At 37.5% G+C, this 21410-nt stretch overlaps 1 protein-coding gene across 3 annotated transcripts in view; it reads right to left on the reverse strand.

The window, feature by feature from the left end:
• Window positions 1-21410, reverse strand: part of SLIT2 (slit guidance ligand 2) — a 264394-nt gene that overhangs the window by 230182 nt on the left and 12802 nt on the right. For all 3 annotated transcript variants that reach the window (XM_065699857.1, XM_065699849.1, XM_065699866.1), the window contains exon 4: window positions 11728-11799. In XM_065699857.1, the coding sequence (XP_065555929.1) occupies window positions 11728-11799 (72 nt within the window). The remainder of the gene's footprint in view (window positions 1-11727; window positions 11800-21410) is intronic.

Here is a 21410-nt window from a genome sequence, read left to right on the forward strand (position 1 = left end):
TTAAATCAATTAGTATTAGTTCCTCTAATATAATTTACTGGTGTGCTTGCATCAGTAACTAACAGGCTACAAACCAATGTAATTAACAGGCCACAAAACAGTGGACCCAATAATAAATACTTCACCTCAGTGCCTTATCTAAAACTTTGACACAACTGGCCACACCCCAGCAGTGTTGCATGTACTTATGTATGCAAGATTTCAAAGTAAATGTGACAGTACACTCTATATCACAAAATTCGTTCAGCTTAATCTGGCATGCTAGCTGAACAAGTTTAACTAACAGCAATCCTTATTTCAGATCTTAAGATAGCTGTAAAATTCTCCATTTCTTAACCCAAGCAGTATTCTAACATGATCACTGATGAAGATGACCTGCTTTGGCAGTTAGACCCTCAAATCTGAACATGTACGATTACCCTTACATGTGAGCCAAAGGAAGAGGAACGCTATGATTACTATTCCTTTCCTAGATTAAATTAAAATTTGACATCTGCCAAACATACCTACAGAACTAAAATTTAGCTGTAAGACAACATCTTTGTACTGTGTCAGATGACAATTTTTGGCTTATGCGTCTGACATGAATGCTGTACTGGAGATTAAGCAGCAAAGCCCTCCTCTACGGATTTGGTAGGCTCTCCACTTTGTACGAGGTTTTGGGTTTGTTTTGGGTTTTTTTTCATAGAATCATAGAATAGTTAGGGTTGGAAAGGACCTTAAGATCATGTAGTTCCAACCCCTGTTTGTTTGGGTTGGTTGGTTGGTTGGGTTTCGTTTGCTTGATTTTCTTCATTTAAAAAAAAATCACTGACCTAAAAAACAAGATTTGAGTGTTTTGTTTTGTTCTTGTGTTGGAGGGTCATAAGCCATGAGAGGAGTAACATTGCTATAACAAGCTATATTATAGGAGAGTTACACAAAAATATTTGCTCTATTGAATTTTCAGGTACATTACTAAAATCAAGGCTGCAAGTCAGTCACCTTTTACAAAAAATGTAAAATTTGTAAGAAAAAACCCAGAATATGACAGAACCAATTAATCATGGACTAGATTTAGCACTAATACAGAAGTAGTAAAGACCAGAAAGGAATTTTCTCCAGCCTCAGAAATCGTAACTGCTTTCCTGCAGCACATGTTTGAGTGTCTTCAGTTTACATAAATAACTTTCCCCCACACACACTTTAACATGTATGTTTATACTCTCTTTTCTCTATTTAGCTTTCCATATCTTTACACTCTGAGAAGCAGCTACCACAAATGCCCCTTCATTACATTAGCTGTTATCCTATATTTGCAACCTTTCCCTGTGGGCCTTATCAAACTTGAGATGCAAACATTTTGGTTCCGAGGTCAACTCCCTCAATACCTCCCAGCTACCCACCAGTCCTACAAGGATCTACAGAAAGGAAAAAAGAAGTTGATGTTTCTTCTATCTCCCCTGTATTAAAGTACTAAAAGCATTTAACAGCCACCATCAAATCCCTCCTCATACATGCTACTTTCTGAAGTATAAGCAGCCCTTCCTTACAATTGTATGGATTACACATTCACAGTAAAATTGTCATTGAACTGTCTGGACAGAAGGGGCAATTAAAAGAAAGAGGCAAAGATTTTTTTCTGTTTTACATATTACTCTGCAAATCCTCAAGGAGGACTTAACCAGAAGATTTACCCCTATATTTCAACTCCTTGTTTCTTTCTCCTGAAGATTAAGTGCCATGGAAAGAAGCCTTCAGAGCATGGTCCTTTAGACACCCTTGAGCCAGGGAGGGCCTGCACCTGGGTTGGTTGTAAAGATGAAACGAGTGCAGCAAGTCTCAGCATTTTTTCCCCATGAGGTGGGTCTGAAGAGCCATTAGCAAAGCAGGCCCTTCAAGTGTCTGAGGGAGAGAATAAACTCTGCTTGGTATTCATAAGCAGCCTTTCCCAGATAAAACTGCCAGCCCCAGCTCTGGTGTCTTTACAACAGCTATAAGGATCAGGACAACAGTCTGGGTTGTTCATCACTGCAGCCCTTGCTTCAGCTCTCCCGAGATCAAATATTGCACTCTCTATATTGGCACTTTTCCTTACAATAATGAGTCCCTTTAATTGGTACTTAGATAATTGATGCGACCTGCTCACCAGGAGGCCGAGTCCCACACAGTTCAACACAGTTTCAGCTCAGGTCTATTGGTCCACACAAGGAAAGCTCAGCCTGCCTCTTCCTGCATGCGCTACTCACTCACTCACCAGTTCAGCAAACCTCAAGTCCCCGCCAGGACTGCAAAGTGAAGAAAGTAATAGAAGCATGGTACAGCGTAAGCCTTTCTTATCTACCCTAAACATATTCTAAGTACTCCTTTATCTGATATATCAATTCAGGAACTGGACAAAGAAATGTTTTCCAGAGTTCTTAACTGAAAAACATACTCAAATGGTGATATACTGCTTTGACTGTAAATGGTCAAATATTTCAGACAAAAGCAAATGCAAGTACCTCTGACAAGTCTCTATCTGAATATTAAGTTTCAACTTAACAAATATATTCAGAGAAGTTCAAAAACCACTGAGATCCCACTGGCAGATAGAACTCTCACTGCAGCTGTAATATTTCATCAAGTGTTGGATGGTTTATGTCATTTGTGTGGACAAAAGGAACATTTACTGTATCAGCAGATTCCTAAGTTTTCCAGCTCTGTTATTGACATGTGTAAATGATACAATCATAGAATCATAGAATAGTTAGGGTTGGAAAGCACCATCTAGTTCCAACCCCCCTGCCATGGGCAGGGACACCTCACACTAAACCATCTCACCCAAGGCTCTGTCCAACCTGGCCTTGAACACTGCCACAGATGAAGCATTCACAACTTCCCTGGGCAACTGATTCCAGTGCCTCACCACTCTCACAGTAAAGAACTTCCTCCTTACATCCAATCTGAACTTCCCATGTTTAAGTTTGAACCCGTTACCCCTTGTCCTATCACTACAGTCCCTAAAAAAATAGTCCATCCCCAGCACCTCTATAGGCCCCCTTCACATAGTGGAAGGCTGCTATGAGGTCTCCATGCAGCCTTCTCCAGGCTGAACAGCCCCAACTTTCTCAGCCAAAAAGTATACAAAAAATGTGTGGGTTATCAATAATTGTGTTAAGCTGCTCTGGGTTTTTTATTATTAATCTACCAAAATGCTTTAAAGTTGGGGGGTTTATCCCTAAGTAGAGACATTAAAAACATACCCCTACAAAAGTACAAAAAAACCCCAAAACAATCTCTAAACCTAGCTGTTATTTCAGGTTTTATTACAGTGTGTTTATAAAAACACACCAGTTGAAGAGCAGCTGCTCTTTAACAAAGAGCAGTTCATCTTGCTTTAGCTCTAGGATGCAAAAAACCTATTCAAACATGCTTTGCAAAGCAACATTATGGCAAAAAGCATTTGTAGATCAACATTACTACAAAAAGCATTATGAAAGACCAAGAGCAAATTAAAGCTTTTATATAGCCTTGACTTTCTTTGATACAATGGAACATATGAAAGTAGATCTGTGCAGGCTAAAGTGGATATGCATTTTTGTAGTAATGTTGTTTCCCTTGCCAATTTCCTATTCCTTTTGAAGAATTCAGACAGTAGCTACTACAACCAGTGCACGATGTTGACTGTTTCAAGCCCCTTTTCTTATAAAAGCTTTTATTCTTATCAAGAATATGTAGACAAATCTGGCAGCATGACAATTTTTTTTTTTACTACAGTAAATTTTTTGTTGATATGTTATATATATATATTTGTAACTTTCTAGGAAGAAGTATGGTCTTTGTAAGTATGTACACTTTGGGAAATATTTTTAAAAGTATGTGTTGTTTGAATGCTGTGTAACTTTAGAGAAGCTTTAAACGAAACTCAATGCATTTAAAATGCTATATAAATCAACATTCAGGATGAAGGGTCAACAGAGGTTAAACTGTCTGTCCTTCTTGACTACATTCATAAATGTCTTTTCTAGCTGTACTTATAGAAGCAACTGCAGTGTAACTTGGATATTAAAACCTCCAAGGAAACCAACAATAAATGCTGCTAAGAATTTCACAAGGGTGGTTTTTTTTTCCTTAGGTGTTAATTAAATGATCATTTAACACCGAAATGTAAACACAACATTTTCATCTACTGACAGCATAGCCTATAATAAATCCAGGGTAATAAACGTCCTGGTGTTAATACTCTGAACCAAGTTCCCACAACACACTAAGATGCCTTGTCGTGTCTAAGGTTAAGCATCTAGGCACAAAACAAAGATTGTGCCTACTCGACTTCCAGTTCAATTTTCCCATCGCCCAGTGACCTAGGTAACACTTTGAGCAATAAAGAATAAATTTAATTTCTCCAGCATTTTGTGAGGATTAAGAACAATTGTTGGCCTGCAATGACTTTTTATCCTCGTATTCTTTCTCTTCCAGAGCATTCCCCCAGTTCTAAAAGAAAATTCTGATGGTTTAAGACACAGAACAAACAGAACTTTAAATTAGGCTTTTTTCAATCAATTGGAACTGTTGGAGGGGAAGCAATCAAGCTTTCTTTGGACTTTTCTCAGCTATTCAGTTACTTTAGGCTTTAATCTTGCACTCGCAGAAGAAACCTACCATCATAGGGACAAGCCTCTATACTTTCACATTTTTCTCTTGGCCTGATTTATTCCTCCTTTCTGTTCTTTTTTTTTTTTTTTCCAATCTAGATGACATGGCTGCACTTAAATGTCCACTCTGTGCAAGCTGAGACTTACAGATGTCCTCTTTATAATGTTTCACACGATGTTGCTGCACCACATAATAATGGCATTTCCTCCGACATGCCTTTTTACTTTTCATTACTTCCTTCACTGAGATTCAGTTTCCTACTTGACTCTTGCCTAAAAGGTTTCCTATGTCACAATTCACCAAAGCTTTCAAGGTTAACCCTCCAGGAACAGCCCAGGGACTGATACAGAGTGGACATGAATATAGTCACAGGCGACTCAAAACCAGTTAATTATATTTTTGTATTAAAAGGAATTACCTTAGTTCTCTGCTTTGACCACAATCAAAAATATGGAAGGCAATCATTAATGCTTGAGGCCAAACAGATCAAGGTAACAATGCCATAATAGCTAAAGCCAATCTCTCCGTTACTCTGAATGCCATCAGTTTATTTTAAAAGCTTCAGTAATTAATATAATTAATGTTTTTATAAATACTGAAATGGCATTTCAATATCAACAGCTAATAGCATAAAAAAATACCACAGACATTTATGTAGGTCCAGAAGAATTGCCTTCAGCCATTTTTTTTTTTTGTCTGCTTGGTGTTTAACATGATCTTTAAACTAATGTTAACAGTGACTAGAAGCAGTTTTGGGTGTTTGTTCTAATGAAAAATCAATAGTTATAAGTGTCCTTACAGATGCCTTTCTCTGAAATTAGTTTACTACATCACTTGATAATGCAGATTACATAAAGATCTAGTGATTTTCCTAGTAGCAGAATTAGCTTACAGCCCTGTAAGTCCACCCAATTTGCCATTTTATCCCATAGCAAAGGAAATATTGCTTAAAAATATTAAAGATATAAAAGCAAATTTAACTGATATTTAAAGACAACTCCCAACTATCTTAAAATTAAAAATACAAGCATCCATCATGAGAGCCTTCTCACAGGAAAGAAGTTTGTTTCCAAAGTTAAAAAACCCATGCTATCACATTTAACCTGTATACAGAATTCTGTGTATTTGGCACAGCATCTTTTTCCCCCGCACAGCCTGATAGGAGGTGCTGTGAAAATACACAAGAAATCATAGTTCAGGAAAAGCCTATAGATTAAAAGATTCTAAAACAAAGGGAAAGAAGAGTAGTGTAGTGACATTAGAAGTTGTATAATTGCACAGAATGACCATAGGGGGTTTTCTTACAACACTTTAAAAGTTCATTCTGGTTCCACCGATGCTTCCAGTCAACTAAATCCAAGGCCAAGTGTTTGTGGTTGCTAGGACATAGCTACTGCAGGTTTTACACCAAATGCATATATGTAATTCTTGTTCCTGCGCTCAAAAATTAAATCACCTGCTGAACTGCACTAATTTTTACAACACTTTGAAAAGCTTTAAAAAGTCATCTTCCCATCTCTAACCCTACATAAATAGGGTTTATGTCTGAAGCAAAGCTACAGTAGTATTTGTTTTGCTCACTACATTGTAAAGGATGAATGATTTTTTAATTTAGGAACATTAAAGCAGAGAATTAGAACTGAAGGTACAAGCAAGTGACACTAGGAAAAGAGGAAAAAAAGCACATGCAAGCCAAACTGCATATAATTCGCATCTCTGTAAATTAAAAATGAGCAGGTGACAGAACCGCCAATCAGTGTTTAGTGTCTTGCAAAAGTTTCCCTCTTAGATCTTCCATACCATAAATTATTTCCAGAGAAGAGATATTACAGACCTAAAAGAGGCAATATATTTTGAGTTACTTCAGCTTCGTCCTAACATTAATGTGCCTTAACAAGCCTATTTTTAATACCTATTAATTATTTTATTTTTAGGTAGTCCTGTATATCTATGGATTGTAAATATAGCAAAAAAAAAAATTCACAACTATAACTGCCAGTGGGCTTGCAGCATATGGTACCAAATTCACTCTGGAAACATTCCAGACTGGGGCAATAAGAGCTTGTGTTAGTACCAATGAACCAATGTAGCAAAGCTATGATAATGGTACTTCCACACTGCAAGGAAGAGTAGTAATTACTTGTATATTAAAGTAGAGTTTTCTTTTTAAATGCTGGCTTACGACAAAGCAGAAACTCTATACTTATTTTATACATATACCATATGCAGTATTTCCTCCGTAAATAATAATTTTGAAAGGCAGTTATCTTCTAAGAACTACAGTCGCTGTTCTTTTATTATACAAAATAATGCTAGTAATAAAAGACTAGCTAGCATTTGGAATTGGCATGTTCTTACAAACTTGACTGCTTAGATAAAACTATTTAAACTTTCTTGTATTTGAACTAAACCACTGTGGTAGAAAACACACCAGAAGTTAAACCGCTAGCAGAACGGACACACTGTATGTTGTTTCTATTTACCTCTAAAAGAATAAGATTCAAAACATATTAAATAAATAAATAAATAAATAAAGTTGCCTTATATGCAGGCTGCCAGAATGCCCCAGAACAAACAAAAAACCTGAAACAAATGACTAAAACGTCAACACAGTTTCCTGGGAAGAATATAGCAAGAAGGTGGCTTCATAATTCATGTTTCAATAAGTCTTTAATTGCTGCACATCCAGGGCACTTCTGCAGTAAGGTGGAGCACACCATAGTGTTACTGCAGCACGTCCAGCAGTGGAAAAATGCCCATTACACTTATCAAGTGGCAGTTCTTTTAACAATATACGTGCAAATGGAAAGAGATTCATCAATATTGCCTTTTGAAATGCTCATTGGTTTTAACATCGAGAGCCAGCTGTCTGCAGTTGGAGTAAGATTTCAGAGGCTTCGGGATAATGAGCATTTTTCTAATGAGCTATTTTTCTATTCAGTTGTTAAAACAGATTTAGACAGAAGATAAATATCTTTTCTACGTAACTATGACTATAGTCTCACCTGCCACGATTACTGTTAAAAGGGATATGACAAACCATAAATTAAAGTAGCTGCATTTAAGGCTTAACAGTAAGGAAACCAACAGTTTAAAATTGGCTGGTTTAGTATACACCACCTTATTACCTTTTTTTTTTCCCCAGTTACATTCCTATCCAGTTTTTTTCTTTTTTTCCTCTAGGCAAAGGTAAAAACCAGAACAACACTCAGCAATTGATGCAAACCACAGGTTCTCCTGCAGCAGCTCAAAAACCAGACCCAAGAGCCGCCTGGAGAACTTTCCTCCTCTTCATGTCAGCTGCCCGCAGCCTACCCCACACTAGGGCTGGCGGCCGGGATGAGTGATGGTGTCGGTCCGACCAGACAACGGTAACCCTGGCAACTGCAACCTGCAATTCCTGCCTAACCATTGTGGGATTTATTGTGGCAGGGGCCAAAGAGGCCAAGAGTAAAATGAAGCAGAGAACTATGGTGTCTGACACATCTAGTACCACACACTTTAATCATAGCTGGCAGAAATTAATTCAGGAGAAATTTTTGCAAAGGCCCCCCATGCAGCATGTTTTGTTGTTGTTGCTGTTGCTGCTGCTCTGGCCTAAGAGAGTAGTTTAAGGTATTTTGACCTTCAGTATTTTTTCTTTTAGTTATTAGCTGTTAGGAATTTTATTGAAGTGACTAATAGACATCTCAAAACTGAGTGTTTAGTAATTTGACAGCATTAAGATTTTTTTTTCCTTTAGAGGAGAAAAATCTTATTCACAGCATGCATCTTCTCAAGTACATGCATTAGAAGGAAAACCTAATATAGGATCAAATCCACTAGAAAGATTGTTTTTTCAAAGCCAGCATTGCCTAACTTATACAGCAAATAATGTTCACTAAGGAAACTTAGACTTGTAGTAAGCACAAGAAATGTAAATTGAAAGGGATGAGCTTTGTGCATGGAATTCAATCTCTGCATGCTACTGGTTAATAAAGGTATCTTTCAGAACTGAATTTTCAAACAGTTTTTGGTCCAGCACTTGGTATCTTACAACAAATAGCAATCAATGAACTGTGATCTAACCAGCAAATGTAAGCAGTAAAAATCTATTTGCCTCAGACAAGCACTCACTAGGCTTCAGGAGCTCTCTATACTAAGGTGCCATTGCTGATGCTAGACAAGTTAGTGTGCGTGGGCATACAGGTCACTGAAAACATATCCCCTTCTCGCAGGAGAAGGGCTTGTTGAACAACGACTTTTATTACCCCTGGGCATTTACAACAGCACCTTTATTTTAACAGTATTGTATCAAAATAAATGTTTATGTACACCGTACTTTGAAAGATACCTTGCAAAGTGACCTACAGTGCTATTAACATTATTTTTAGCATTAACTACTTCCTACGGAAATATTTATGTCAAAACACCTTTGCAGGTAACTCTTAATGGGAAAATCAGTTAAAATTATCCATTTTAACTACTTCCAAGAGATTTCTTGGAAGGCTGCTAAGTGGGAAAGAAAGTCATGTGAAAAACAACTTATTTAATTACCTTTGAAACTCAAGTGTCTTTAGGCACAGAAAATAACGCACTGTCTCTTTTAAACTCTCAACCTATCGCTTTCCTTTACTTACACTTCCCATCTGTCAACAAGTGCTTGAAATTTTATTACACTGTCCTGTAGTTTATGCAGAGTTGGTATTATTTTACAGAGTTCTGTTAATGGACTGGATAAATGGTAATGCTATTTAAACTAGTCTCCTGCTCCAGCAAACACAGCTGCAACTGTACTACTATTTCTAGGCAAACATCTTGACCTGAACAGGCAGTGCTCTCTCAACCCGTCCAAAGAGAAATTGGAGCAGACAGCAAAGGGAAAGCATAGCCGGCCGCTGGCGGCAACCAACTGTGTCTAATCATAATTCATATACAGTGTACCCTCTTTCTTTTATATTACATTTAGGCTACACAACAAGCATATGTGCTTCTTCACCTGGCATCTCATTTATAGTCAAGGGTCAAATGGTAATTATTATTCACAGAAGCTCAATAGTATGTTGAAAACTTGCACTACACACACTGTTTGATTAGCTGTTAAATGCCAAAAATAAATACTAAAGCCAAAGCATACTGTACATTTTATTGATCATGTTTAAAGAAGTTTAATTCTCCCTAGAAATATATTTATTTGTATGTAAATACATGTAAGCACATGCAATGATACATGTAGAAAAACAAATAATTTTATATACTTCATAGTCATCAAGCTCCACATTTGAAAACTGACTGAGAATAGTTAACCAGCATCAATCCCTTTGTTGGCCTGACATTTTTTTAATTACAAATTCAGCATTAAGCAACTGTAGATTTTCAGTACCACTCATTTTCTTTTAAACATGAATACATTATAACCAGACATTCACTTTCATGGTCTGATCAACAATAACCCTTAGGCAGAGGAAATTTAATACTGTGAAGCCAGTGATCTCTTGCTTTCCACCAAACACACTGTGAGCAGTTGTGTGCTTTATGTCAAAGGACATTAGGCATTTAACACTAGCATCTATCAAATATACAATTCTGAATTAATACATTCAAGTATGATTTTGCCTGAAGTGTGCATCCATTTTTTGCCCACAAATTACATCTCATTTCTATTTTATATGAATTTAGATAACAACCATTACACTATAGATGGAATAATAAAATGAACATAAATCCCTTTCATTTTACTTCCTGATAGAAGTAATATCTTTATCATGGCTGATAGAAATAAGATAGACTCAATTGTTAATATAGAAACCCACATATATTATAATATTATAGCACAGTAAAACATTTTTGTCAGAACAAAAGGCTTCAGGAGTTTTCTGGCCTAGTAATTTAACAACTCACTACACCTACAGGGAAGTTCTGGAAACAAAGCATACATCCAAAGCAAAGGAAAGAAACAAAAATACGTACAACTAAATGTTTATGCTAATAGAGTAATTTTCAGTTTACAACTTAATATCACTATGAGAGGGAAAAAAAGAACTATTATTTCACAATATTAAAACAGAAATAATCTCCTAAAATATACAAGCTTCATTATATCATTTGTTGTCAAGAATATTTCCATATACTAAAGTGGAAACAAGTCAGAGGAACCCCACCTTCACTTATTTTTTTCCCCAAGCACACAAGGGGTGAAACTCAACATAGTCAGCGATTTCAACAGCAAAAGTCTCACCTGAAGTCTAAAGAAATGTATCAAATATATATCTACTCAAAATAGGGCTGCATCCATACAAGCTTTTCAAAGCCTACTTAAGCATATTGTGTTATATCCCTTCCATACCACCTTTAAGGTAACTTAAAGGTACCTTAAAAATTATTTTGTTACAGTAACTAATCATGCAGAACAGAAAACAATCCATTTGACTGCAACAGAAATAAGTGGATTCTTAGAAGGGCCAATGGGTCAAAACATTAATTTCAAAATACTGCCAAGAGTGCAATATTATCAAACCAAAGAACACAACCAAAGCAAATGCTCATTGCCATATTTGATTTTTATTTAAATTAAAATATTTCTTTTTTTTTTTTTCTTCCCAGAGCTGGAGTTACTACCTTTGTTGTCTTTGTGAGGGAACACAGGAGAGACCTCTCCACAGACCTACCATTTGCCAATGCAGTGATTTTTCTGGTCAAGTGCATACGGCCATGAAAACAAAACTTCAGAAAACCAAAGTACTTATAAAGCACTATATCTCTGTGACAGAGTCTCCAGAGGCTTTCTTTTTTTTATCTTTCAAAACAGAAACAACAACAGAAAAATACAAACCAGAAGAAAAGCCAAAGTATTCTTTCAGCTAAACTTCATTACAGAAGTGGGAACGAATGAAACAATATTTTGTCTCAAGCAACTACTGGTATCTAACCTAGATTTAAAATAATAATAATAATAATAATAATCTTGAAATCTTGCAATGCACTCAAGGATAACACTCAGCTGAAACACCACAACAATGTTCCTAGACTCATTTAAGCCCTGTCTGAGGCAAAAGTCAAAAAAACTAATGCAAGGCAACAGATCAATTCCAAATTTTCCAGAATACTTGTTATTGCATCAAGCCTACTTACAGCCTGTATAACTTCGGTGTCCCCAGAAAGAGCAGTTCAGAAAGCAACTGGAGGTTATTTCTGTTTAGGCGCCTTTAGAAAGAAAAAGAAAAAGTTGTGTTAAATTACAAGAACTACAGCAATGCAATACAACCACTTAGAGCAGGCATCCAGTGCTGTAACAGGCTGATTTTAAAGACCAGAAAGGCTATGCAATGCTGGTCCATTAGCGGAGACATGGTCCAGCAATAAATTTACCATGGACTAATTGCATTTTCTGCTTTCCCCAACAGACCATATTACCTATTTTATGAAAGATTTTTGAATCTCTGTAGTGTGACTTAATCACTAAGTCAGGAATCTATCATGCAACAACCAAAAAACTAAAAATAGAGATCAGCAGTGTAACTTCAATTCCCCACCAACTCCGAGTTCCTCTTAGTATAATAAAGCAGACAGATATTTTGTGACCATGAAAAGGTTTAAGGGAACATGTATCAAATGCAAACACTAAGTTAAGTAATGAGATCATGTATCTAAAGATCCATGTAACACGTTATTTAAATGTGTTATGTTTATTTTATTTTAAAAAAAGCAAAGGAGGCTGTTACAGAAACCCTGATCAAATAAAAGTCAGAAAAAACCAAGACATTTGGCATTACAGGGTTGTTTTTTATTTCCGTGATGGTTTTTTCTATAGCTATAAAGATACATGAAAAGGAAGTTAAATTACAAAAATCAAACAATCAGTTGTGCACAAGACAGCACAAAATAAAAACCACAACTAGGATCTGGAAGGTACTCCATTTGTCTGTGAATTCTCACTGAGCATGCTGACCAAGGTCAAAACTTCCTAGTTTGAGGTGTTCAGAGTTCAAAGCCTACTGTGTTAGAGCCAGAAGCAACACAACTACCACTAGCCAAGACAAATATATCTATCCTATGATCGTGATTCTTTAAACATACAATGCACGTTATTCCCTCTAATGTGTGTAAGTGATAGCCCTGGAACATACAGTCATACCTGTCAAGAATTTGAGTTCAAAACAGGTTTTTTGGTGAGTTTTAAGCAATGCACCAGACATGCCATCTTCCATTTAATTAAACCTACATACTGAAAAAGTTTTGTCCCACCAACCTCATCATAAATCCCAGTTTGCAATACACGGTGCTTCTCAATACAATAATTCATGGCATTCCTGGATACCAGACTGCATGGTATTATCTGATATTTATTTTATCCTTACAGTGGGTACATTACATATGTCACCAGACTGTTGCCAAAACGTTCCACAAGGTGAAATAAAGAGATAAATTAACTGCAGTTTTGCAAAACTAAGTTTTAGAATTTCATAGAGCTTCAGAATTTGTTTGTTTGTCTTCACGCTGAATTTAAACTACTAAAGCCTCTTTAGCCTCACAGGGCTCATTTCATAAGCCCTGCTCCATCTAAAGGTCTTTCCAACGTAAGTTTTCCCATAAATTCCCATACACAGACACACACACACTCAAAATCCAGTTTTAAGTAGCTGCATGGTATAGTTCACTTATTGCTCCCTTAAAGTTTAATGCAACTACTGATGAGGGTGATATAAACTGAAAAATATTCTTTACATACCCAAGGTTTGCTCCCACATTTCAAAATATAAGCAAGCAATTAGCTTTTTGAGATCTAGATGTCTGTAATTCTCCATTTTTAGGTTCCTTTTTCTTAGTCAAGCACCAGAAATCCTAATTTCATGTGGAAGAAATTTAAATCACACATTTACAAGATAAAGACAATTTAGAGTGAAAGAAATCCTGAAAAGGAAGCACTATAGTACTGGGATAAGACGGCTGAAGATGCAGTTTAAGGCACAGCAAAATAGGCTTAATCAAAGCAAAAGAAAAAAAAAACAAACAAAACAACACAACAAAAATGAATCTGTACTCTGATCTCGGAAGTCAGATTTCCTAATCAGTAGAAGTGAAGTTTTCAATATAAAAGAAAGAGCTATGAAGAAATTAATGACTAGTGAAAGATTTGATTTGAATATTGCTTAAAAGAAAACCTTTACTGACATAAATAAGTGATAAATTTTAGTGTTTGTGGATTGACTGCATTTTCAAACCAGATCATTTAAAAAAAGACATTTTTCTAACTTCTAGTAAACTTATGTATAAAAGTATATACTAAGACCACAAAAAAAAAAAAGTAGTAGGAAGAAAACTCTTTCAAAGTTTACATTTGTGATCAGAAAAGAACAGTGTGAAAATAGAGGTGTTGGACACCAAACCTGGGCAAATGGTTAAATAAAAAAAGATATGAAGTTTATTCATCCTTTCTCTTTGCTAAATAGTTAAGACTTAAACCCGAAAGTCCATGATTATGATCAAAATGTACAAGGGAAAACATTCAGGGTAAAGACTTTGGGAAGTCAGTCTCTAATCAGAAGCTATTCTGGCCAAAAATTTCTGTTGATATTTAAGGACTGTATCAAGTTCAGATGCTAGAAAACAATGGCAAGCTGTAACTGAAGGGGCAAAGAAAGTATCTGCATTTCTGCAGAAGTTCCATATAATTTTAAAACAAAAATGAAAAAAGGCACTGTAGTACAGAGTATTAACTGATTCTTCAGGCAGGCTGCCTTTCACTAAATCATAGAATGGTTTGGGTTGGAAGGGACCTTAAAAGATTATCTATTTCAAACCCCACAGCCGTGGGCAGGGACACCTCCCACTACTCCAGGTTGCTCTAAGCCCCTTTCAACCTGGCCTTGAACACTGCCAAGGATGGGGCAGTCACAGCTTCTCAGGATAACCTCTTCCAGTGCCTCACCACACTCACAGTAAGTAACTTCTTCCTAATGTTTAAATCTAACCTCTTCCAGTTTAAAACCATTCCCCCTTTTCCTATCCCTATGTGCCCTTGTAGAATGTCCTTCTCCAGCTTTCTTGCAGGCCCCCTTTAGGTACTGAACACTGTTATAAGGTCTCCACTTAATCTTCTCTTTTCCAGACTGAACAAGCCCAACTCTCTCAGCCTAAGAGAGTTGCTCCAGTCCTCTGACCATCTTCATGGTCTCATATGGACCCACTCCAACAGATCCGTGTCTTTTCTGTACTAAGGACTGCAGAGCTGAACGAGATAGTCCAGGTGGGGTCTCCTGAGAGCAGAAGCAGAGAACCATATGCTTGGACTTGCTGGCCAGGCTCCTTTCAATGCAACATATTTTCAAAATGTAACAAGATTCTTACGTGGACACAATTAACATCACTTTAGAATAATTCACAAGCGGAATACTTGTGTTAGTACATAACTTCCTACACAAGCAGTTAATACCTCAGATCAGGAGTCGCTGTTATTACCTGCAGTTCTCATGGCCTATACAGCTGAGCATACTGTCAACATACTGATGCATGTGCTGCTGTACAGACTTTAAAAATCTAAGTTACAGACAATAAATCAAATTCATGGATTAAAGTAACAACAAACAGCACTACCCTCTTGACTCAACAGTTTCTACCAAGTGTGCTTGGAACTTAGTGTTTCAGTGTACATTTTCACTTTGCCTTTCACAAAATGAAAGCATTTGTTCTTTGAGTGAATTGAGGAAATATACAAGTTAAATAAATGATCTTTAATGAATGTTGCATTTGTAGCTTCTATTTCAAATGATTCCATCCCACTAAGTCTTTTTAGAACTAAGCTTTTCTACCAAAAAATCTGACCATTATTTATTGCCTGTGCCCAACAATATCAAACATTACCAGTCTTCATGAAGGAAATTATGAGAAATATGTCCTTTATCATCCTTCATAAAGAAGCTTCAGCTATTCTTTACATCTAACAAGTTACAACAGATGTTTTCAAAGGGGTCAACTTGCTGCCCTTAAGTCTTCTACAAGATTTTATGAACTGAACTTCATTGAAATTAACTTTTCAAGATTATAACAGACAGTTCTGTTTAAAAAAATGCTATGAATTCACACACAGGTGAATGAATTAAAAAGGATGCAGGGCTTATCTGGAATACACAGACTAGTATACAAACACACAACAGCTTCTAGTTCAACAGTCATTAAGAGTTCTCAATCTTTGAGACAGAATCACACTAGGAGTTCAGAAAACACATTCCTATTTTAAAATAATTCACCAACATGCATGGTTCTCCAATAATTCCACTTTTTCAGGTGACCTCACACTTAATTTTGTCTGAAATAGCAATACCTATCCAGAACACACAGACATAATGGAACAAGAGTGAGAAAAGCCTGATCCCCTTTCTCCCCAGAGCTGAAACCAGAGGTAAGCACAGATGGATTCATAACTACATACTGCAAAGAACCAGTTACTGCAGTGTAAAAACAATCAGAAACACCCCACATTTTCTTTCAGTGTGTGCTGGCAGAGACCTTATTGCAGCTACCTAGCAGGCAGCATATCCCCCAGAATACCCTAAGAAGAGAAATTTTGGTTTCATCAACTGAACTGCTCTCCAGACCTGACATGAAGTTCAAGGTGAAGCACTGAGGAACAGTGATGAGCTATCCCATACTGCTACCATTCAGTTTCCAGACTGAGCTAGAAAAATCTGTATTCCTCAAGCAATGGCAGATTGCTCAGAAGAGATGAAGTGTTAGTGGCGTAAGCAACAAAAAAGCGTACCGGACAATCTCTTAACACTGCAATACCTTGAACTGCAAAGTCCCTTGGTAACAGCCAGAAACATCATATCATGCTTTCAGTTTAAGAAAGTTGAGGCACAGTTACAAGTATACATCACTTTCTTCTGTTCCCAAATGAATCTTTAGGAAAAACATTGGGCAAATTGACATACTGGCACAGGTAAATTTTTGAGCTCTTCATGATGAATTTAAGTGAATTCCACATACTACCTAAAGTACACAAAGCATTTAAAGTACTTCAGCTTAAAGCTCCCAGAGCTCAGTCTTCTAAACACAGTAAAGACTAGAAAAGTACCTTCAAAGTGAAGTGATAGAAGTAGTATACAGAATGGTCATTTGTGAACGAGGAAGGAAAATCTTGACAGATGACAGGTGACATTACTGTTAAAAGGAAGCTTGATACCAACATGCAGATAAAAAGGAGGTACATGCAAGCAATAGGTTACGTTGTGAAGCAGACAACAGTAAGGTAAGCAAAAAAACTGGCTTGAGTTACTGGTTCTGAAAAGGCTAGCTTTGCAGAAATAGGCAAATATCTTAGTTTTACTTTACAAGCAGACAGAGGGTATGTAGTGGATGACAGAGTTAAAGGTAGACTGCAGCAAGATCCCATTACTCTCCCAGTAACACATATCTTAACCCACTGAACCCCGGCCATGCCATCAATCCATTCTGACACCTCTCCCAAGTTGTCATGCCACAATCACCATGACCTAGCATCACTCATGCATGGGGGGGGAGGGTGAGAAGGAAAAAGAAAATCTTAATTACACTGTCTGCAATGTAATCATCTGCTGCTGTAATTCACAAACAGGTCTGTATTTATTTCCCAGACTTGGTTACAACCTTCACTGCAACTTGCTTCTGATCCCACTGTAATCTACAACATACAGCCAGAGCAGCTGTCTGGGACTGCACAGCCTCACTAAATAGTTCCAGTACCTGACTGTCCTCATGGTAAAGAAGTTTTGCCCTTCTAAGAGTCATAACCTCTCATTTCAAGTTATGCTTCTCTCACCACAGCAATGAGCCTACCCTGAGATTTCTGATTACTGCATCATAGGTGCTGGAAAGCTGCTAATTTACCCCCCCCAAGTCATCTTCCAGTGGGTTTTAGTTCAAGTAGATGTAATTCTAGCCCCCTAACTAACTTCTCAAGTTAAGACCTGTTCCAAGGAAATTATAAATCTTTAATTAGAAACAGCCTATCCCATTGGGTGATAAAGACTAAGAGCCTTCCAAAACTCTAAATACAAGGCAGAGATGCATTTTATTCTACCACCATTGCTTCAGGAAGGAGGATAGGCTTCCAAACTCACACAAAGTTAATGATAGCTTAAGTCATTATTTTTCATTCCTCCTTTGAAGTTAGCTGAAAGTAGTGTAAATACCCTATCTGCACATACAAACACAGCACTGCATAGCTTAGAAATCTTACTCTTCAAAAGCATATCCACATCCACTGTTTGTCAGCAGAAGACATTACTATCACACCCATTAAAAAATACCATAACATCTTTTCATTGAAGCTCATTTGCAAACTATGCAGAGATATTAAAAGCACATATTTTAATTAAATTTCAATTTTAAATTAAAGGACATGCCAGTAAACAACCTGGCCATGCCATCAATCCATTCTGACATCTCTCCCAAGTTGTCATGCCACAATCACTGCGATCCAGCATCACTCATGCATGGGGGGGGGGGGGGGGGGAGGGGAGAAGGAAGGAGTTAAAAGAAAATCGTGTTCATGCAACAGAAAAAGAAAATCATAACAGTGCTCATGCAACAGTACATCTACTCACAAGGACAGAGACTACCAGATTCCTCAAGTAGTTCCAACAGGTTACAAGGATATGCATTAGCTGGGAAGGTCTAATACCAGTTCATCAAGCTTTATGAGCTCAGGATATACAGAAATCAACCTATAAAATTACCCAAGTGTCTTAACAAAGAAAGCTAGCACACAGCACCTGAATCATCTCTACGAACTCGTTTAACCATGAAGACATAAAAACCTGACCCTAGATATATAGGGTCAGAATAACAGATATCAGAATAAGAGAGGCCTATTTCCTCACCAGAGAACTTTACACAGAGCTTGATTTACACTTATGTCTGCAAGGAAGGCAAGCCTTACTGCTCTTCTATATAAAAATGTGCTGCTGTTTCTGCCAGAGGCAAAGAACATCTGTGCATCCATGTCCAAAGCCACAATCTACTGCACCTCAACACATTTGGCAAATGCTGTCTGTGAATGTGACTTGCTTGAGCACATCATCAAGTGAGAAGGCCTAAGAATTAAGAGCTAAGCAAAAGATCATGCCAGTTTTTCCATTAAGAATTCTCTGCAAAGACCTTCTTGTCCCTAGTTAAACTACTCATAATCTCATTAAATCTAGCAATATCAAGTTAACTGACCACATGAATAAAAACTGGAATCTGAGAAGTCAGGGCTGATCTTGCAGCATTTGGATGCCTAAGTCAAAATTTTCTCTAGGTCAAGAACCACTTAATTGAGGCTCCATTTTCCAGGCTAAATAGTGACTAACAAAGATATCTAAGTTTCACTATAACATGAAATACCAAATTATATGTTTTAATAAAAGAAAAAAAAAAGTTCTGCAAGAAAGAAGAACATAGATACTACAACAACACTAAAAACTCAATTTCTTACTTGTGTAGGAAGTGATGAAAGTTACTTTGCAAACTGTAGTACTACACTGTACTAATGTACACTTAAACCCTAACATATTTTGTCCTTCATTTTCTTCTCACATGGCACTGATGTCAAGTCCAGAATTACCACATTCCTCCCCTACCCCAGTCAATTCTCCATACATTATGCAGAACACTACTTTGCACAGAAAATCAGGAGTCACTTCGCTTCTTTTTCCAACTAGAACAAAGCTCTTTGTTTAGTTGGGGTTTGGCTTTTTTTGTTTTTACTACAAAAAAAGAGAGAAAAACCTATGGCTATTTTCTGGAAGGTCCTGTATTCCTTATTGCTTCAAGAGAAAAAAAATATATTTACAAATAGCTGGTTATTATGCTTATTAATTTTGCCTATGGCACTAAAAACATGTGGAAAGAAAGGCAAAACCCAGGAAACTAGGGGCTGGGTAGCCTCACCTCAACGCCTGGGAATGCGATAGAGGAAAACAGAAGTTATTTCTAGGCACAGAAAGGACAAAATGATGACTGGGAGTAGTCAGCATGGATCTACAACTGGGAAGATAACGCCTGACCAGCCTGCTAGCCTCCTACATAAGGAACTTGGCAGACAAAAGGAAGGCAGTGGATGTTATTTATCTTCATCATCTTTGGTATCAGTCATCTTTGACTTCAGTAAAGCTTCTGACACCATCTCTCGTAACAGTTGTCCTTTTAGGCAAACTGAATAAGTAAAGGCTACAAAAGCAGATGGTGAGGTGGACTGAAAAATTGTCTGAAGTGCCAAGTTCAAAGGGCTGTGATCAATGGCACAAAGTCCAGGTGGAGAACAGTCACTAGTGATATAACCCAGGGGTTAGTACCAAAGCAAGTACTATTTAGCATCTTTATCCACAACCTGGAAGATGGGACAGAGTACACCCTCACCACATTTGCAAAAGATACAAACCTAGAGGGAATGAGTGATGCAACAGGTACGTATGCTGCCACTCAGAGGAACCTGGTCAAAAAAAGAGCCTCATAAAGGTCAAAAGGAAAATGCGAAGTCCTGCACTTAAGGAGGAGCAACCCGATACACCAGCATACACTGAAGAACAAGCTGAAAATCAGAGAAAGGTCTGGTGTTCTGGCAAACAAGATTAAAGTGGAGCCAGCGATATGCCCTTGAAGCAAAGGCCAACAGCATCCTGGGCTGTATTAGGAAGAGCACTGCCAGCAGGTCAAGGTAGGTGATCCTTCCCCTCTACTCAGCAACGGTGAGACATGTAGAGAGCTGTGCCCAGTGCTTCCCACTACAAGAGAGACATGGACATACTGCAGCAAGTACAGAGAAGGGCCATGAGGATGATTAAGCAGATAGAAACACCTGTCACAGAGGGAGAGTTTGAGAGAGCTGGGACTGTTCAGCCTGAGGAGAAGGCTCAGAGGAATCTCTATGTGTATATTGTGTATAAGAGATGCACCTAGTTCACAAGTAAGGAAGACCGAGCCACACATTCTCAGAGGTGAGCAGTGAAAGGACAAGAGGCAACAGCCACGAATCAAAATACAGGACATTACATTTAACCATGAAAGTGTTTGACTGTGAGGGTTGTCAAACACTGGAATAAGTTGCCCAAAAAGGCTGTTGATTCTTCATCACTGGAGACATTCAAAACCCATCTGGAAACAGCCCTTAGCCATCTGCTCTCATTGATTATGCATTAATCAGTGGCATGGGACAATCTACAGAGGCTACTTCAAACCTGCACAATCCTGTGAGGCTAATCCATTGGATTTTATTTTATAAAGTGTAAAAATAAAGAAGGAAACATAAGTTACAAAACCTCCATAAAGAAAGAGGATCACATATCAGATGATCAGGCTGATGTCTGACAATACCTAGAATTACTTCCAAGGTAAAAAAAATAAAACCAAACAAACGAACAGGCAAAGAAAGAGGGGAGGGGAAGTTGGTCCATTAAATAGAATTTGTCTAGAGTTTGGACAGATTTCTTTTAAAAAGGCAAGAAGAGCCTGCAGATAGTCCAGATAGGCTTGTAACTGTCTTTCTGACACTGAATTACCACATCAAGTCTTCGCTTCAGTATTTTTCTGTAGCACCTGTACAGGCATCCTGCCAAACTGAGATCAGAAAGGCTGGTGTGTCTTACAGAAAACTTAAGGGAGACTTTGACACATTGTATTTGACTATCAGTCCAGACTATTATTAAAGAAAAGCCAGCACAATGCACTACATACTATGAAGGAAAGCATTTCTTCTGATGAAGTTTCAAACACTCTTCATAATAAGTGAGGTAACATAAGAGTATGAGTCACTGAAGTGGCAGCCATGCAGCCAGATCCCTCATACATTTTGGAGT

This window comes from Lathamus discolor, chromosome 1 (assembly GCF_037157495.1).
Source record: "Lathamus discolor isolate bLatDis1 chromosome 1, bLatDis1.hap1, whole genome shotgun sequence".
NCBI lineage: Eukaryota > Metazoa > Chordata > Aves > Psittaciformes > Psittacidae > Lathamus > Lathamus discolor.